This window comes from Haliotis rufescens, unplaced genomic scaffold, assembly GCF_023055435.1.
Source record: "Haliotis rufescens isolate VD_foot unplaced genomic scaffold, xgHalRufe1.0.p SCAF_11, whole genome shotgun sequence".
In the NCBI taxonomy this organism is placed as follows: Eukaryota; Metazoa; Mollusca; class Gastropoda; order Lepetellida; family Haliotidae; genus Haliotis; species Haliotis rufescens.
In genome coordinates this window covers 25,620,611-25,641,356 of record NW_025963791.1, presented here as the reverse complement: position 1 = coordinate 25,641,356, position 20,746 = coordinate 25,620,611, and the positions used below count along the sequence as shown (strand labels likewise).

The following is a 20,746-nucleotide window of genomic DNA, read 5'->3' as shown; positions in this document are numbered from 1 at the left end:
AATGTGTATCTTGATTCCAAACACTTTACCAAATAGTAAACATATACAAAGACAGTAATATTAACCCAATCTTTGACGACAATATGACTGACTTACAAAACCATAAACAGATGCTAATTTAACATAAAATACAAGATAAGATGAATAGTCATAAATCCTGACTACATCACTAGCACATCTCCTTTAGCTAAAGAAACAAAACCTCCATTTGGGACTTTCCTCTCGACACAAAAAAAAGTTAAACAAATTCATTTATCTTGTATAAATGCAGGCATTTCTGAAATTTCAGCCATCTTCGATTATTCAGTGAATTATAACCCCATTCTATTACGATATATACCCTGGACACAATTGCCACCACAGCTTCATCTAGAGTCTGATTCAACAACACAACGCTTAAAAAAAAGGTGTCCAATCCATGAGCGAGCGAGGGAATTTTTCGTTAAATTGCCAATAAGAGATTTGAGATGGTGATGTCACTTCCATAATAAAGCTATGGTTGTCAATGGATCTGGGGTATATATCTCAATAGAAAGGAGATGATGGAATAATATACTGTAATTGAGTATGACTGTCAGCATGTTTTGGAAAGTCTGTACAGGCTAGTAGGAATATCACTCCAATAAGGCTTGCACAAGAACTTGTTCCTGACAAGCCATCAATTCAAAAGTATGTTCACTGGAACAGCAGTGTTTCTTTCTAGACTGAGCATACATGAAGATATCCCCTTTGTATGGATCAATTTAAAATGTTGCTTTAAAAGATGTACATTTATATAATCTATAAAAAAAAGAAGATAGCAAAATAGTATCACACTGTACCATCCTGTACTAAGTGTAGTGCAATTACCTGTCACATCGCTACTATTCGTACGCTTTTAAATCATTACAGTAATACCACCAGTATTCCCGCTGGTTTTGAAAAAATTACCAGTCCCCCCTAATTTATGCCAGTCCCTACTTTCAACAAATAAAAAAATGTATGAAAATTATTTGGTTTTAAATCTTTCAACATCATGTTCAGTGCAAAGATGTTATCTCTGAAGTAAAGTAGTTAGATCTTTACGTCATTCACACAAACTTCAGTCACAATTTTCTCTCTCTTTTTTAAATATTTCGCGACGAAGTAGCTACAAATGGATATTTAACCTAGAAATAAACAAGGGGAAACCCTGATGGTAACAGACAAGCTTTGACTTTGTTCGAAAAATGTACCACCTATGTTTTGTTCAACAACAAAGATTTATAAGGTACTTTATTTGCTGGTCCACAGGGACTGGCAGTCCCATGAATTACCGGTCCAAGCCTAATTTTACCGGTAAAAAACTGGTATTTACGGTAAACAGGAACGCTGAACACAAAGTCAAAGACTGTCACCACACCTTATAATTGCTGTTTAATCATTATTTGGATTAAAGGTCTTTGGGGAGCAGGAGCCAAAACACAATATATGTATCCGAAGTGCATAAATCATCTTCTGAATAGTTACTGTGATATGATATCCGGGCACTGCATTGATCTTTGATGAAGTTGCACAGGACGAAATAGAAGAATGTCACTTGTACTTTCAATGTATAGCCCCTTCATATCGCAGTAGCCAGTCTTTGACTGAGTTTTTCTTGCCCCATGCATAATTGCCCAGACATCCATTGCTGTTAATGACACGATGACATGGCATAATCAGCTGAATGACATTTGTTGCCATTGCCATACCCACTGCTCGGCTGGCTTTAGGGCTTTCACAAAGCTTGGCTAGTTCTCCATATGATATTGTCTGTCCAAATCCAACTTGCTCTGGAAGTGTTTTCCAAACTCTGGCTGTAAATGACCCTGCAACAGGTTTGATAACAAGTTCTGTATTCTATCACATGATGCACACTATGTCCCTCCATTACCTTTGGGTTGGGTTCATATGACTTCTTTGAGTGAGTGAGTATGGTTTTACGCCGCTTTTAGCAATATTCCAGCAATATCACGGCAGGGGGACACCAGAAATGGGCTTCACACATTGTACCCATGTCGGGAATCGAACCCGGGTCTTCAGCGTGACAAGCGAACGCTTTAACCACTAGGCTACCCGACCGCCCCCTGACTTCTGTGAGATATACCATAACACACCCTATTTTCATTAGCTGATGAAAATTAGACCTGCATTACTATTACTCTGGACAGTGGACACATGTATTCATGGGTGATGGTTGGTTGGTTGGTTTGTTGTTTTACGCCGCACTCAGCAATATTCCAGCTATATGACAGCTGTCTGTAAATAATCGAGTCTGGACCAGACAATCCAGTGATTGACATCGTGAGCATCGATACACGCAATTGGGATCGATGACATGCATCAACCAAGTCAGCGAGCCTGACCACCCGATCCCATTAGTCGCCTTTTACGACAAGCATGGGTGCTGAAGACCTATTCTACCCCGGAATCTTCACGGGTCTCATGGGTGATGGAGGAACATTGTGTATACAAGTCTGTGAAGTACTAATGATATATATTGGTTGGCGCACTGATTAAATGAATTCTTTTCTCACAATTTGATTACATTTCTACTTACTTTCAGTTCAAGGTCATGGAACATTGTCATTCTTCTATCATAAAATCTTGATGTGTGTAAGAACACAAAAATATCGGTGAAGTTGAAACTTTCCAGAATAGCAATCCAACTAAAACATGGCCACCAAAGCAGCCATTTTGAAAAGTCCATTTTGGGTCACACAGATATTTACAGAAGCATCATTGTACATCTTACAGCACCAATATAGAATATTCTAGATGTGCATAATTATATAAGTGCTGTAAGATGTACATTTAGTCACAGTTGATCCTCGTGACATGATGATCAACTTACTTCTTGTTCTGCGCATGCAGAGTTTGGAAGGCTGCAATCTGTGTGTATTAGTGCTTCCATTTCCATATTTCCAGCAGTGTACTCTCAGATTTAGGGTGATGTTCCTTAGTCTTTGGTTACATTCTAATTGTTTCATGTTGCCAATTCCTTGTGTATTGTAGTTTTGTCTATGACAGTTTTTTTCTGCAGTGTGTCAGTATTTATTAGTAGGCCTGATTGTGATATGCTGTAAGGATAATTAGATTCCACTCATCTGTCTTGTAACATTGCTTCTTACACAGTTTATCAAGAGATATTCAGACAGCAATACTGTCATGAGTGAGTGAGTTGGGTTTGATGCAGCTTTGAACAGTATTCCATTTTTATCATCAGCTTAATGTGAGAGGAAAGCTCAAAGTGATGCAGGTCTCGTTTACCACTTTTGGTGATACCCACGAGCACAGATATGGTGCTAACACACCTTGAAACATAATGGGGAATCGAACACACGATCATCATAGTTTCTGGGACCCGTGAAGATCCGGGGTAAAAAAGGTCATAAAAGGCGACTATGCTTGTAGTAAGAGGTGACTAATGGGTACGGGTGGTCAGGCTCGCTGACTTAGTTAATGCATGTCATCGCATTCATATTTCGAGGGTCGATGCTCATGATGTCAATTACTTGACTATTTACAGACCACCGTCATAAAGCTGAAATACTGCAGAGTGTGTCATAAACAACAAACAAATTCATAGGATCCTGGCGTGCCAAAGGAACACAACTCTGCACAGCAAATTACGGCGCCTTAGACAAACCGAGCCTCCAAAACAGTCAAAAAACATATATTTTAAATCCCTACCTTCTTTGACAACCGATGGACATATCCGTGGCATGACTGGGTCTTTTTCCATGTTTCCCTGATGGAAGTAAGCTGTCAACCAGTCGACACACACCAGGGCTGGCTTGTAGGTGTACCCGTTGTCCTGGTACAGCTGGGCTTGCACCTCCACTTTCACACTGCACCACACAAAAGAAGAGAGGGGTTGTTGCTGCTGAAGGGGTCATTGTCTGACAGGTACAGATCCCGTTAGTCGCCTCTTACGACAAGCATAGTCGCCTTTTACGGCAAGCATGGGTTGCTGAAGACCTATTCTACCCCGGAATCTTCATGGGTCCTACAGATATGTACGCCAGGTACTCCAGTATTAGACTCCGGTATTTGTCTGAACCAGTTCTGTGCCCTGCAGAATGGACTCATCCCAGGATACTGTTCTGTATTCTGATGTTGGTTAGAGTACATTTCTGCATACCAAGCATTATGTGGGGTACATATCTTTAGTCACGCCAACGACGACTCCTTCAGCATTAGTGCATCCATCAACTTGGTCATGCTTCGCAAGTTAAACTCATGGCCAAAACAGAATCAGTCCCAATGCCAAATGTTCAAATCATCCGACTGCCATACTGTGACAAGTGAGTGAGTTGGGATTTATGCAAGAATTTATGGGATGGGAGGCGAATTGGAACAAAATGTCTTTTGAACAAAATTGGAAATACAATTATTAAATTTAGAGGTATGTTAATATTACAACTAAGTACAGCTACAATAAGGCCAGATTTAAATTTTTTAAAATTATTATTATTAGTATTATTTTTTTTACAGATTTTTTAATAAGAAATTCAGGTTGGTTGGTAAAAAGAAATTAATAAAAAGACTTTCCAATTCGTTTTTGTTTTTATCTTTTAAAAAATGTGAAGTTGGTAGGAAAACAGAAAAACAAACGAAAAGTAGAGGAAGGAGTTTTTAAGACAAATTTTGAATTGGTTTATTCATAATATTTAAATCAATCACTTATTTTGATGGTGACAGTTATGAGGTTTTTTTCACATTTTACTTTTTTCTGGTTGGCAGAATGAAAACCCCACTGTTTTTCTTTTGTTCCCATTTCAAACTTTAAGAGTCAGAAATTAGTAAAAAAAGTTTATCAAATATCTGGCCTTTAACACAGGGTGAATGTCTATTAACTCTGCCATAACAGAAACTGAACTAGTTCTGCAGAGCTAGAGGCCTCCTACATTCCACAAACCCAATACAACTGGGTATTTGTCACAATACGTACTTTGGGCACTTAGGAAATTGGCACTTATTAAAACCACATATGACAAGGTAAATTTGTTTGCACAGATCCAGCCTTAGTATCCAATTATTTTGAAAAATGGACAAAAACATTTTTGATAGTTGTTTCCAGGTAATTATATACCTCTGCTGTTTTCTAAAAAATGTGCAATTTACGAAGAAAATATGGACAGTCATGTAAATGTCTATGGGGGTGCTTACAAAGATACTCTGCACATTGCTCTAGAAGTTGGCATTACTGAAGCAGGTTCCATAACATGGCAAATATGGTAACCCCCTATCATTGGACCAGCCATGCTAAAAGACAGCAAACAGGTTACTACACAGGAATTACCTTAAGTCTGGCTTAAAGTTTTCATCGTTGATGCTGTCCCCTTGATTGAGAAAATGCAGACCCTTTGGGCAGCTGATCAGTTCCATGTTGCCGATAGGTGTTGTCACAGTAAACGTGTTGGTTGGACCATGGTGACATGCCAGTTTCGCTTTGCCAGGCATTGTGGAGAAATGTTGACACACAGACCCACAAAACCGTACTTTATTCCTGAAAAAAACCCAATTGCCACCCAATGAAAACTAGAAAAGTATTTGCAAACAAAACTTTATCAGCCAATTCAGAAACGATGTCATACCACCAGGCATTTTCAGTCTGGTACCTGTCACCAACTACTTAGATATACATATTTTGTTGCCATGGAAACTAAAAAAATATAATTTCCAAAAATCCCACTAGATACATCTATGTGCCAACTTTGGTGAAGAAATCTTGTACAGCTTTCAAGATCTGTTGCGGAAATAGCACTACCCCCATTTTCAGTCTCAGTCAAAGTTGTTGCCATAGAAACTCAATTTAAAAATAAATAAATTTAAATCCAAAACTATCAAAAGCTTGGTGAAGAAATAGCAGACATGACACCTTACATATCTCATTAATAGTGATCTTGACCCCAATGCATAGGTCCCTTTAAATAAGCAAGTCAGTATTTAATGTCGCAACAGCATTACTTCGGCCATACAGCAACGAGGTCGCATTAAACTTAGGATTCAGCCTCACTCTCAGTTATGTTTGCTTGCTGACATCCTGTAAATATTCCAGTGATTGATGTTATGAGCAACAGTATATGATCAACACTAAATGTTGTAAAACGATTTTTCAGGCTATGACCTTGAGGATGACCTTGACATAACTGATCAAATGCCTCAATGTCTGATATAATCACAATATTGATCTGCATGTGGATCTACAAAACAAAGTTATAAGTGATAATAATCGATGTTTTATAGGTTGGAAGACCCAATTTTAACCAGCAACTAATATTGTAAATTTGTAGTTGTACATGCACCCAAAAGTTAGAACCAAAACATATGGCCTATATCTATTTATCTTAAACTTCGCCTAATTCTTTATCAGATACAGCCTGACTAGTATCAGACAAGTTCTTGTCTGTTCTTAGTATGTATACAGGCATACATTCAGTGTAGTTATGGGCTTTCTGATGACATTCTCACTGTTGGTTTTCTAAAATAATTCGGCTTCATTTATTTTCTGCCTTGATTCAGAAATTTCAATCTCTGTCAGAAAAAAATGCCACTGAAAGCATATATCCATCAATAGCAAATCTTTCGGGTGGAGAAGCCATGGCGTTCTCTTATTACAAGATGTATAAACTGTGCACAAAGTCTGTTGGAAAACAAGGCTCCTCACAACTAAAACATGAACTTTTCTTTCTGTTTTGTTTTCATGTTTAATTATCAACTACAACATATCAGTAGCAAATTGTCATATGGTTGTTGTTGTTGATACTCTTACACTGTCCTACGTTTCCATGGAAACATAATAACATAAAACCACTGAAGTCCACTTTGTTCATTCTGCCCTCCTTATCTATTTCCTGTCTACAGATAACCATCTATGTTACATCATAAATAATACAAAATCGGGAAAATGATTAAAGCAGTGTTGATATAACATCGCGGGCTTGATCAGTAGATCGGATGTTTAGTCGGTGGGCAGGGGATGTGTCAAAAGTATGCATGTAATTTCTAGACACTGATGTTGGCTGATTATGTGCTTGCTGCCTTAGCACATGATGTGTGTACAAAGATTCATGTGCACCTGTACATAAGGCTGTCGTTCACAACCCTTAATACTTACTTAGATCAATCCCAGATCTGTTAGCTGATTCCTATACATTGTAGTTTCAAACAGCAGCTGTATTGACATTGTTTGAAAATATCTAAGTAAATTTTCAAAACATACCGTCCATGTCCATAAGAAAGGCGATTCTCTATTACTGATTTGGAGACTTTATTGCACTCAAAAAGAACCCACTTATCTGATGGCAGATGACCAGATGGTGGAATCATGAATACATTTAAGGGCTGGATTTAGCTATATAAAACATGCACTAGTACAACCCTTATTATTGAAAAATGCAACCTAATATGTATGTCTACATGCACCAAGTACATGTAAAAAGAAATCTGACTAACTGTCACTTTGTCCACTCTCTCTCTGAACTCTCTCTCACACTCACACTCACACACACACACACACCATACTACATCACTAATCCCTGTGTTCCGTGTAATTTGTCATACTTTTCTGGGATTGACATCATCAAACTGTGAGTAGTTCAAGAACATGTGCACTTGTTCCTGTTACGAATCACACCAATGTGTCGTTTACATATGCGACACTGGCAGCAGACAAGCCTATGTTTCAACCGTGATAGGCTTATGGGACCAGGGTGCAACCTGGTTTGGTTTGGGGCAACTTGGTTTTCATGGCAACATGCACACGGTGCAAGTTAAATCAAGTTCCTTAAATCAATCCCTGCATTCATACACTCGAAATTCAAGTGCCAAAATGTGTGGTGTCTCCCTGGGCAAGTGACTTAGTTCAAATGTGCCTCTGTTCACCCAGCAGGGAATGGGTACCCGATAGAAATCCTCTAGCGCCCGTAGGCAGCATGGGGTTGAATGAACTCCAGGGAGTTGAGAATGAAAACTGGAATGCATACGGATCCACTGGTTGGCGAACAAATAAACCTCATTTGAGCAGATACTAGTGTCTGGATAAGTGCGGTATATAAATGTATAATATAATGATAACAGATCACTGTAAACAATCAGTGTTTAGAAATGCATAGAGATAGTGACTCTAAGTTTATTTCCACTGTCCTTACAGACGGTAGCCCATTCTCTTGTATTGCTAAGTTGCGTTAGCCTGCAAATCAACTCATGGCAGCTAGTGAGCCTTAGCGGGCAGTGTTAGACAGTCAGGTAGGGGCCAGAGCCTAGTGCCCCTTTAATGGGGTGGTCAGTGTCCAAACTAAAACAAATATGGTGGAAATAGCATAAACACTTTTGACATAGTCCCTGTAAGTTATGTATTACTATTGTAATTATACTTCTTATTTTGTACCAACACATACACATAAACCTGTTACATGGTCCAGCTGGTGAAATTGAAGCTGAATGCTGGAATTATATGAACATATATCTCACACAAAGGGTAAGCAAAGATTCAAGTATGTTTCTGTTTTAGCACATAAAGCCTCATATCCAGAGCTACAGATAAGCAGCGTATTTGCGTAAAATACCCCAAAATATATTAAAACCCAATTACTTTCAATGAACTTGCGTACTGAAACGCATGCATTAAATGAAAAACTCAAATTATAAAAACAGCTCGCGTAAATACCCAATGAAGCTTTTTCGGCATGCGTACAAAGGAGCTAATTTCCGAAACACATTTACGAGCTAATTCACTTTCTGAGTCAAGCCTATATATTTAGAACAATTATATACATCTAAAACATTATTTCATTTTTTCAAAATCTTAAAATGTTCACTAATTTTGGGAAAAACCCAATAGAGTGAACAGATGAGTGAAACAATATTGGTTACCCAATGAAAAATGTAATAATCCAATTAAAATAGAAACCATAGAGTAAAAACTCAATTGCTCAAAAAGTTATCTGGAGCTCTGCATATCACTTTTACATACATTGAGGTTATCATGCGAGTGTGTCATTATTTAATTCTGTGCTTGAAAATCACTTTCCCTCTCTCACAAACATAACCGAAACATTGCGAGTTTTCCTAGAATGCGCACATTAATATCTATAACGTCACAAGGTAAGTGATGTGTCAGTCAGACAGTGGCCAATATAGTTCCAACTGAAATCTGTTTCTTATACTGTGACGAAGCAACATATAGGCAAAACAACAATTGTTTTTACTTGCCTCTTGTGGCAATCCATCTGTCTGTCCGCTAGAATAACCCTAGTCAGCATTAGAAATTGGCACTAGTGCCGTAGTCCTTTGCCAAACTGGCCATTTTTAAGGTGAGGCGAGGTGAAATTGGGTTTAACGTCGCGTCCAAGATTATTGCACTTATATAGCGACGTGCATGCACGTGTATGTGTGTGTGTGGCTGCTTGTACTAGTCCGGACTGATGCCGATTTATAGTGCTAGCTCACTGAGATACCATGCCGCAGTTTAACATGAATACCCCACTCAGACACAGTATACTGACTCCGAGCCGACCAGTCCTTGTTTTAGCCCCTTAATGCCGAGCGCCAGACAGGGTAACAACAAGTACAATCTTTTAACGTCTTTTTGTATGACGCGGCCCGGGATCGAACCCTGGACCTTCCGCTCTCCGGGCGGACGCTCTACCACAAGACCACGGAGGCGGTGCCATTTTTAAGGGTTTTGCTATATGTTATCATTATAAGGACTAGTGGACCAAAAATGTTAGTTTCTACCCCTGCTAGTCTATGAGACATCACGGCCACGTTCAGAGGTTGTTGACAGTCGGCCTGTCCTGTCATAACCTTACGAAGTGCAGTCAGGTGTGCAAGGTAACAATTCTGGCCAAATACAACTATTTTAATTTGTGGAAAAGGTTCCAAGCCGCAGAGGTCTACAAGCACAGATATGGCTACTGATCCTGCTTGGCTAGGACTAGTGCCCTCGCAAAATTGTTTCGCAATTTATGTCTCCAAAGTTGCCCAAACTTGTAAAATGCCTTAGCTACGTCACAGACACTGGTTTTCAGTATATTAGACTTTTGATAATATCAATTATCCCAGATGGTTAATTCTGACTCGACCGCCAAATGACAAGGGCGACACCATGTTTGTAAACAGTGAAAGTAGTCCCTACTTGACCTTTGATATTTGCATCTCTATCCGCATATGACCCCAACAGATATCGTTTTTATCCATTGGCTTTATCCTACAGAGAAACCTAACCATTATATGATAAAATCCTATATCAGCATGTCAATTTTTGACAGTTTCAATTTGAATTCAAATATCAGATTGCTCGTTGTGCAGTAAATGTGAAAATATTCATTTAATAGTTTCAGACTGAATTTAATGGCTTTGACAAATCTGCTCTTATTCATTAAACGAAACATTTTGACGTCAATATGTGTTTCAATAAATGTTACTGGGGAAAAAGGGTGTACACAAATAGGAATTTAAGAATGGTGCTAATTTGAAAGAAAAAGAAAAGAAAAATGACCAATTATCTGGGGTAATGAAATGAAAACTGTAGTCTGTAACATCAGAAGTTAATTTTGTGTTCTGATTCGTCATCAGAACTGAATAACGAGTATCACACATTATGTAGGTTTAATGTACAAATGACATTTAGTAAGGAACTGGTAGTAGATTAAATAAGCATCCAATGGCAAATGGTAACAATATGAAATAATACCAATTTCAAATGACAATAGACTGTATGACAAACACTGACAATCAATGATAATCAGGCAATGAAACAGAAAAAAAGAAGTTTTTCTCTGTAAACATACATGACAAAAATAATGAGTTTGCCACTAACGTGGATATATCCCCCGCCCCTGTTGCAGAATTTATGACATAATTAAATCTAAACAAACCCTAACCTTTTTTAACCGAGGTGGAACTTGTTGTCATGGAAATTGTAAAAAAGAAGAGTTTGCCACTAGGTGAGGTGACGTGAAATTGGGTTTAACATCATGTCCAAGATTATTGCACTTAAATAGTGACGTGCATGCACGTGTGTGTGTGGCTGCTTGTACTAGTCCGGACTGATGCCGATTTATAGTGCTAGCACACTGAGATACCATGCCGCAGTTTAACATGAATACCCCACTCAGACACAGTATACGGACTCCGAGCCGACCAGTCCTTGTTTTAGCCCTTTAATGCCGAGCGCCAGACAGGGTAACAAGAAGTACCATCTTTTAACGTCTTTTGGTATGACGCCGCCGGTGATCAACCCCGGACCTTCTGCACTCCAGGCGGACACTCTACCACTAGACCACGGAGGCGGTCAGTTTGCCACTAACGTGTCCAAATCTCCTGCCCAGCAAATGAAGTGTATATTATGTCAACAATAGTGAAATTTGATCACACAAACACATACATTTGAAAATATTCAAAATGTTGTAAGGTGTAAAAGGCAGCAGGGGAGCATTTACTTGATGTAAATGCAAAATATCCCGAAGAAACAAAAAAAATGCTGCAAAACACAATTTCTATGAAGTTCAAGAAAAAAATGAAACCTTCTCCACAAAAAAAACATGATGGAAGTACAAACTGACAAAACCAGTTACTACATTTACTACTGAATTCATTAGGGTGGGAGAAAGAAAAAACATTACAAGTCATGTTACCCGCACTCACTGCGACGAAGTAGGCTGCCATGAGTGCCACACACATTCTATGTTGTGGCTTTTTAACAATATGGTCATACCATGTGATATGATAAAGTGAAAAATAAAACAAGACAATATTATAAATGTGAATGTTAAAACTCTACAGCACAAAAGTCTTCATATCAACATGTGCTGAAAACTGTAACAAGAGTCATCAGAAAGATGACATATCCCCCCGGCAGCTGTCTGTAAAGTAACCACAAGTAAATGTCCAATTCTGTATGTAATGAGTCAAGAGTTGAATGTTCTTGAAAAAGCATACATTGTTTACAAACAAAAGATCCTCCATAGTCGCATCCATATGAAATGGAAAGTAAAACAAGTGTGTTTCTGTGGGTTTTTTTTATGCAAACAAATGACAAATTACAAGAATCAATAACTAAACAAGCATATAATCAACGAAGCCATCTATATCCCCAGCTCATTTTAACACGTTATTGTCCCAAACCAGGTAACTGACCCAACATTTCTCTTAGCCCATGTCAAAATAGCTGCAATGGAAATTCTAAAATAAACATTTCTAAAACTCCTTAATATCAAATGGCACCAGTTCAGTATGTGATTCATATATAGACATGCAATGTTTGGCAAGGAAATATTTAACAGTTTATTTGTTATATTCCATAAGTGAACCCACCCTATATTATAACTAAAATCCAACTTGATGCCATGGAAACGTAAAAAATAAAAATTCTAAAATTCCTAAATAGCAAAAGGCTCCAGTTCAGTATGTGCCTGGTAGACATGCAAAGTTTTGTAAGAAAGTATTTAACGGTTTTTGAGTTACACTCTGGAAATGAACACCACCCTCATAGAACCTAAGTCCAACTTGTTGGAGCAAAAGGCACAACTTCAGTATGTGACTGATAGATGTGCCAAGTTTAGATCAAATACACTGAACTGTTTTCGATTTATGCCCCGGAAAAGGAAATGATTATGGACAGAAGGACGGACAGATGGATGGACGGACAGACAGACAGACTGGCTGATCGCTATATCCCACCGCATTATATGCCAGGAGAGGGGGGATAAAAAGTTTCATAGAGAAGTATGCCATCTTATTGCACACTCATCTCTGTCATAATCAATGAAGAAGTAGGGATGATGGATTTGATAATGAAGTCATTAAACGAAAGTTACCCTGAACCATTATTGAGGCACATATTGACAACTTGGTAGAAGGCATGCAGAGTTTCCCCTACTATGGGAGATACCTAAAACACAAAATATAGGCACAAAAAAACCACTTTATTATGACTTGTAAGATTCCTTAAACAGGTTAATTGGGTATCAAGTTGAATGAGAGAGAGTTCGCGTTCGCTGCATGCTCACAAAAACTGGTTGCTTAACATGTGAATTACAGCAGAGATTGTCCTCACCACAAGGAGTGGTGCTGTATTGTAGACATGCTCATATTGTACTGATGATTTTTCTGTGATTTTTGATTTTTGTTAGTTTGTTATTTAACGCCGCAATTTTCCAGCTATATGACGGCAGTCTGTAAATAATCAAGTCTGGACCAGACAATCCAGCAGAGCTCCAGAAAAGCTGCGTATCTGCGTAAAATACACATCAGAAATGCAGAAATATGCAGTAAAATAAAATCCAAGCATATCAAATACGCAACGAACATTCCAAATACGTTACAAAAATAAAACTTGTGCGTATCATCAAAATATTGTGAAGTAACCCTGCTTTATTCGATTAGCAAATCAGCAACTTATTTTGAAATTATAAACGGGCATTCCGTCAACCTTGCCAAACTCCACGATGACAGTTACATCATGATCATTTGCCATCACACTTTCTTGTGGAAGTATCGTGGTATTTTTGAGTCATATAAAGCTCTTGAACCCACACGACACCAGTTTGCAGGGATTAGATGAATAGTGTTTTTAAATATTTAACTTAAATACCCACATGTGTAAAAACTAGTGGGTAACAGAAATTTGAATTCCCACATAGAATTACTGATACCAAATGATTTTAAAATGCATGGGTAAAATACCCACAACACTAAAAGATTATCTGGAGCTCTGTCCAGTGATTGACATCATGAGCATCGATCCACGCAATTGGGATATGATGACATGCATCAAACAAGTCATCAAGCATGACCACCTGACCTTGTTAGTCGCCTCTCACGACAAGTTGTGTTTTGTGAACTTGAGACCTAACCTCAACATTAAAACTGTTAGACATTTTCTGATTTCATGTATTTATAGATCTACTTTTCAATTATGAAAATAGATGTTATTACAAATACTATGCAACTTAATTAAAGAGCTGGTAGTCATGTAGCATTCGTGAATAATAATAATAATCATAATAATAACAATAATCATAATCATAATTAAAAAAAAAACAGGGCTTACAATCAAAACACAATTAACGTCACTTAATTACAAATATAATGTGAAAAATGTAACATGACAAACTGCTTGGCTGCCTAATGTTATACAGTATATTCATCTGCAGGACTGATTATGTTTGAAATCCAAATGTTTTTAACTCGTACATGATCAGTATACTGATGGCCTTGACCCTGGTACTCTTTGACAATACGGGTCACTGATAAAGGTATTGCTTTCGATATTCCAGCCCGTTCAGTTGAAACAAAAATATTTGACCTCATTGCATTTAAGACACATCAAACAACCTACATTGACAAATTACAAGCATGTCATTGGAAATAACACCTGAAACTTCTCGTCAACAGGTGCGAGTGCCCAGAACATTCACCGGCTTCCCGCCATATTACAAGCTGGAACAGAAACCTATTTTCCTAACGAGCTATTACAAGATTAGTTTTCCAATAAAGCGCCTGCTGTTTCGTTGTGACAAGGTCGATTTGGTCATACAAAATAGAACGCGTCCATAAGACAATCAATATGGACTCATATATGTAGCATCTACATCTATCCCCGTGATAGCACGAATACTAGAATAATAATAAACCATTGTATACACGGGAACAATCTTCTTGGAGATGTGTACTGGCAACTTCTGGTAGCATAATTTGCTTCTTCTCAGCGCATGAGACTCGCATGAGACTTTTGATGGTGTCAGAATAAAACAAACATCATCAGCCACTCAGTATAGTTATATAAAATTCAAAATACCTTATTACATTTATTTTTATTTTTTCTACATAAATATGTAAATGGAAAATATAACTTTATTTCTATTCACACTCCAACATATTTCCTTTTATTTTCAACTGCATGGACACAAAGAATGTCAGCACCTTGTTACGTCCGTATAACCTGACTTCCTGGTGTATTGCTTTTCCGGCTTAGATGTTCTTGTTGTCCTTACAACACGGGAACTCGTTTGATGGTAAATATATTGTAAAACTGAAGCTTTTATAGTGTTATTATCAAATACCATTCCCTTATTCTTTGTAGTTGACCTTTACACCATGTAGCCTCAAGGTTCATTAAGGGCGAGGTCGGTCCACATGGGTTAATTCATAACATGTCATGAGTAAAAAAATATGCTTATGAGATTGGATTGACAAACAGACTCGAGTTCCGCGATTTCAGTGTTGAAATGAATCAAATATTAAACGCAATCTTTTAATGTGTTATTCACATTGAGTTCCGCAAGGTTCGACACTTTTCGTGAAGACTCGGAAACACGCTTATATAACAGCACAAGTATTCCGATCTGTAGTGACATGTGAAGCTTGTTCCGATTGGTATGTCAACACGTCAAAGCTAGGCGACACGTCGGTTGTTTAGCCGTTCACAAACTATTCTTGGAATGTAAATATAACCGTAACAGTTAAACACTCGCATAGATTTGTTACATGCATATGTGTTTATATGAGCAACTCTCCATTTTCGTATTCAAGTATTCCGCATTAAAAGCGTCAACCAAAAGCTGATTTGGCGGGTAAAGGTAGGCCATTTTCTTTTTCAAATGTTCCTTATTTCATTTAAATATTATCGATACAGTTTTCGGTTTTATTATTGTTCGTACTTGATTTCGTGAGTCTGTATAACAAACAATAATGTGAAAGAATTGTCAAGTAATACCGTCTATAAATAATACTTTTCAAGTAAAACTAGGATTTAAGAAACAACAAAATAATTGCTGAACCAGATACCATATCTATTTTATGGTCTCTGGCTGAATTATCTATCAAGTTATGTGATTATTTTAAAAATGTTAGTTGTGTTTTATTCTCAACATAATACATGCAGGCAACCATTGCAGGAAAACACCGTAAGAGAACTAAATGCCACCCCTTTTCGGATAATAGTTGTGGTCGTTCAATTTAGATTCGGTCCAATGCATTACTTCCAATCGGTTTAAGTAAAATCAAACTATCAATCAATCAAATACTGTATTGCACAGGAATTAACTAGGCGTTTACTAGGGCTCCCTAGTAATCAGTACGCGTTAATCACAGATGTAATAAAACTGCACTATCATTAATCTAATAAACAATAGGTGTTGAAGTGATAAGGTGCCAGCAGTGCTTACGTAACGTTAATTGGACCGTCGTATTAAGTGTCCATGATTGGACAGACGCCAAAACAGTAAGTCACTCGACTGATTGGGCTAATTAGACCTGATCACGTGACAGACGGTTTAAACTTTGAAAAACAACAACATTTGGTCAGAGCAATGTAATTACTATGGTGTCTACATAGAATTTATACTTCGGTTACGATGTTTGTGATCATTAGAATCAACAGAAGCCTTAGAAATAAAGTTTAAAGACGGTTTGCTGTTAGGGGAGTATTTTGTGGGACACGGCCTCGTTATGGGAATCAATTACCCATCATGCTTTCGTAAACATGGATGTCAAGCTAAGTCTACAGGTGGAAACATATCTCCGGTAAAAAGAGTTTTTGTCCCTTTGTTTCTTCGTTCCTTCGCAATGTCTGAAACGATTCCAGGTGGGAGACAAAGAGCGTCATCTGAGGGGGATATTTTGGATGACGACGACGACGATGGCGCCTACAGCACAGGAGTAGGTGCCCCTTTGAACTCAGGCCACCGAAAGGTAAGCACAAGCGCAGTGTTGACAACTGTTGACAGACGAAGTCAAAGAGAAGACTACTATTCCGATGTTCCTGAAGAAAGACGAACCATAGGGCCATCAGAAAGGCGAAGTAAGTCGCGTAAGACATCTTTTAAATCAATAAAGAAACTAATGAATCGTGTAATGAAGAGTTCATCTTCTGCGAGCTCAATACACGAACAGGATCCGTCATCTCGTGTGACATGGACACCAACACTCCGACGACGAAATGACAACATTCACGATGCACCTGATCTTCGAGGATCGAGAAGAGGAAAGCACGAGAAGTCTGAATCAACGTCAAGACCCCTCATCACCGACCCAAGCTTCACAGGCCCGAAGTGGGAGAAAACCCCTGGAACAGTTGGCCTTAACAATCATGGGAACACTTGCTTTATGAATGCGATTTTACAGTGCGTGGGGAACACAGATTCATTTGTGGAATACTTTGTTGATGGAGTGGTTAAAGAGGATTTGAGAAACCTGAGAAATAGCAGGAAAGGTGCCATAAAAGCAGATGTGACTGAGCATTTAGCAGTGCTTCTGAAATGTTTTTGGTCAAACCGATACAGTGCTGAAGTGTCTAGGGATTTTAAGTCCATCGTGGGGAAAGCTAATCATCAGTATGAAGGTAGTTCTCAACATGATGCACAGGAGTTTTTGTTGTGGCTGCTGGACAGACTGCATGAAGATCTAAACTCCAACATTAAGAAGAAAAACAAACCACTGAAGGTACGTATCGAAAAGCTCTTTTTATTTGATTTGTGTTAAACAGCATTTTGTTTTGAAAATGTGTGACATTACCGCTGTAAAGATCGCTTATTGGCACAATCCCATAATGTCATTGTATTTTACACACATAATAACACTGACATTTTCCTATGTGTGTGTGTGTGTGTTTGTGTATGTATGTGTATTGAACATTCAGTGTGCCTCAAAATTTAATATAATAACAATTTGGATAAGTCATTTCATATGTCACAAGAATTATATCATTTCAGAGAGTAAACAGTCAAAGTGTCAAGCATTACAAGACAAAATTCAAAATATTTTGGATGACAGACACAAATTATTGATAATGTGGAAAGTAGACAATTTGTTACTATCCTGAATGTCTCAAACAACATTAAATATATCAAGTCTGAATGAATGAAAATCATTAGTGTTTATGAAGTTCAAAATGACTTTGTATCAGTGAATTGTGTAATGTGTTTCTTTTCAAAGACTAGTCTTCACCGACTATCCCATGTCCTATTAGTGTACACTTCCTGGTTCATGGTGGGGCCCACCTTTAATAGCTTTCTAGTTAGGATCAAAGGTCAGGTGAAGGTCCCCCAAGTCAGCTGGTCAGTGTCCTGCTGTCTATCAATCGGTTGTCATCATGATCCTTCAATCTAATCACAACTACATTATCATGAAATGACGCAGGTTCAGAGATACAATGACATGTAGGGTTTAGATAGATGGTAGTAAGATTTGGTTAGGTGAATGAAAAATATGTTGTTAATGCTTGTGATAGAAGAAAATTATACAGAACATATACAGAAATCAATAAAAAGAGTGTTTTATAGCCCTTAGGTGTCAAGATTTATGGCTCAAGTATAATATATGGTAGTTTCAATAAGCCATGATGTATAACATTATTTCAATGTCAGAGAAATATTATTCAGTTTGCAATACATATACATACATGGCTGTATGAATCCTTTGTAATCATACTTAGTAATAATGGGAATTAAGTGAAATGGTATACATGGATTAATGAGATTTATGATCTCTTTAGGCAGTCAATAATTAGCCCTAATAAAGCTGTCAAATTAGGCATACTAATTATCATATTAGGTCATCTTGAAAAGGTAGTTAAATTTATTCTGCCCCTTAGGGTACATACCAGTATCCAGTAAGTTAGATAAATGGTCTCTGAAGTTAAATGGTTGTGCATTGTTCTCTTGCTGTTCTTGACTGTTTTGGTAAAATCTGTGGTCATTGATAAATGATAAACGACAAATAGAAATAAAGTATATGTGAATGAAGCTTTGACTGGTTTCAATAACCCTATATATGCTCAATTTTTTTACACAATATGTTGTGTTCTGTAAAACCCTGATGATGCATAATCTCTTAATGGTTCCAAACATACCAAAAAAATGTGATATTTCAGTGGCTAACTCAAATGTCCTTATGTTTGAACTGTGATCTACTGAATGATATCAATAGACAATTTAGGGCAAGAAGACTTGAATGTTTTGTGGAAGACTTATATTGAGACTTAATAAAGATAGCGTAAATTAAATCCAAATAATCTGCTCCTCATTTTGAATGTGTGGTTGATGTGATGTAATTAGATTGTGGGTGAAAACAAGTAGACCTTCACAAATTTTAGATTTTTGTAGTTTTGGTCCAGCAGTCTAAACCTGGAATTGTAATAGAACTAACTAGTAGAGAATAGAGACTAGCGAATTAACTTCAGTTTTAGTCCCTGATGGTAATAGTCCTATGGCATAGCCACAAGTCAAGCAGACTGAAGCCATACTCCTTTGTTCTTTAAGTGAAAAATAAAAACATCTGAAACATGTTTTATTCATTCAGAGGAAATATCCTTGAGTGATATTATTTTGCATGTGACTTCAGGCATGTTTGGATAAAGACCCATGGTGAAACAACACTTTGTTTATATCTTGCATATATCTGTCATATTCCAGGTAAACTGTGTTGGCATTTATGACAGCTTGTTTGCCGAAGGTGGTATATTTCACATAGCTGTGTTTGTAGCAAATGACTTCACTAAGTGACAGGCTCTGCATCAGTGGTGATTCTTTTAGGGTTAAAGGTTCCTGAACCTTGAGAAAGTTAAGTGGCTGACAATTTTGTTTAAAGGCTTTTGGTGGCCTTTAACTTCAAAGAAGATGTTTATGTCTGATTGTTTTCAAATATTTTTTTTTAACTACACTTTGCCATTTTCCTTCATCTTCCCAAGGCAAGTGAGTTAACTGACTATAAAAGTCCAGTTTCCACCCTTGTCGAACTAGGCTGGTATTATGGAGTTACATTTTGGCTGGACTAACGAGTCTATGCCTAGTCCAATCGAAATCGCGCACCAAAATCGAAATCCATTCGTTAACTGTCATGCAGATTTTGGTCTAATGCAGGATTTGCAAAGCATGTGCACCGCCAACTCATTGTCCACAGATATTTTCCAAATCATTTCATGTTTTTAATAAAGGTGCTTACAGTATGTAATGATTTGATGCACTTCACGATGTAAGACTCGATTTATAACAATACAGATCTCGTTTATCGATCAGATCGTCTTGACTGAGCGCTGCCATTTTGTTTGAAGTAAATGCAAGTGATACGAGTGGTGGAATCTGATTGGTTCATAGGAGAGGCATAGAAGGGACATAAGTCGTAATAGCCACTGGTGGCGCTATGATCGAGCCAAGGAATTCCAGCCTAGTTCGGCAAGGGTGGAAATTGGACTTTTAAAGTCAGTTAACTCTCTTGCCTCGGGAAGATGTTTTCCTTTTGTGAGTCCAAGACTTCGACATGAGCCTGTACATGTAGAATTATCATACAACTTTAGCCTGTACTTGTAGAATTATCATACTATTTTAGCCTGTACATGTAGAATTATCATACTATTTTACCTATCATTAATAACAACAAATCTATACAACATAAAAAATGAGATATTTTCTGCTACCACAAATCAGGGTGTCATAACAATTTATCGGACTATCTATATATTGGAATTGACCGTGGCTCAGTGCCGCTGCCTGTGTGATAGGTAAAAGATATGCACTATCTTTAATCAGATATTGAAGTGGTTTTGGGAATAACTAATTTCTTGTGTCATCGTTATGATTCTTATGTTTCAAGCAAATATTCCCTAATGATAGTAAAGTCTATCTTAATTTATCATCTCATCCTATCTTATGTTATCTTATCTTAACCAAGATGACTAGTTTGTAATAATTTTGCGCTTTCATCTTAGTTTCATAATGATGCAAAAATATTGTGACAA

At 37.6% G+C, this 20,746-nt stretch overlaps 2 protein-coding genes across 3 annotated transcripts in view; one reads left to right on the top strand and one right to left on the bottom strand.

The window, feature by feature from the left end:
• Positions 1 to 1,207: 1,207 nt before the first annotated feature.
• On the bottom strand, positions 1,208 to 14,465 carry LOC124132770 (methylated-DNA--protein-cysteine methyltransferase-like). Of its 2 annotated transcripts, none has more exons than XM_046496890.2 (4): positions 14,387 to 14,465; positions 5,306 to 5,512; positions 3,694 to 3,851; positions 1,208 to 1,829 (listed from the first exon to the last, which is right to left on the bottom strand). In XM_046496890.2, exons 2-4 carry the CDS (start codon positions 5,464 to 5,466, stop codon positions 1,567 to 1,569), a joined length of 582 nt encoding a protein of 193 aa, XP_046352846.1. In that variant the 5' UTR covers positions 5,467 to 5,512; positions 14,387 to 14,465; the 3' UTR covers positions 1,208 to 1,566. The 2 variants fall into 2 exon arrangements, with proteins under 2 accessions (XP_046352846.1, XP_046352845.1); XM_046496889.2 differs by having other exon boundaries at positions 14,351 to 14,464.
• Positions 14,466 to 16,489: 2,024 nt separating this feature from the next.
• LOC124132772 (ubiquitin carboxyl-terminal hydrolase 43-like) overlaps positions 16,490 to 20,746 on the top strand; it is a 56,274-nt gene continuing 52,017 nt past the window's right edge. The window contains exon 1 of the mRNA XM_046496891.2: positions 16,490 to 17,454. Within this exon, the coding sequence (XP_046352847.2) occupies positions 16,579 to 17,454 (876 nt within the window). The 5' untranslated portion in view covers positions 16,490 to 16,578. The remainder of the gene's footprint in view (positions 17,455 to 20,746) is intronic.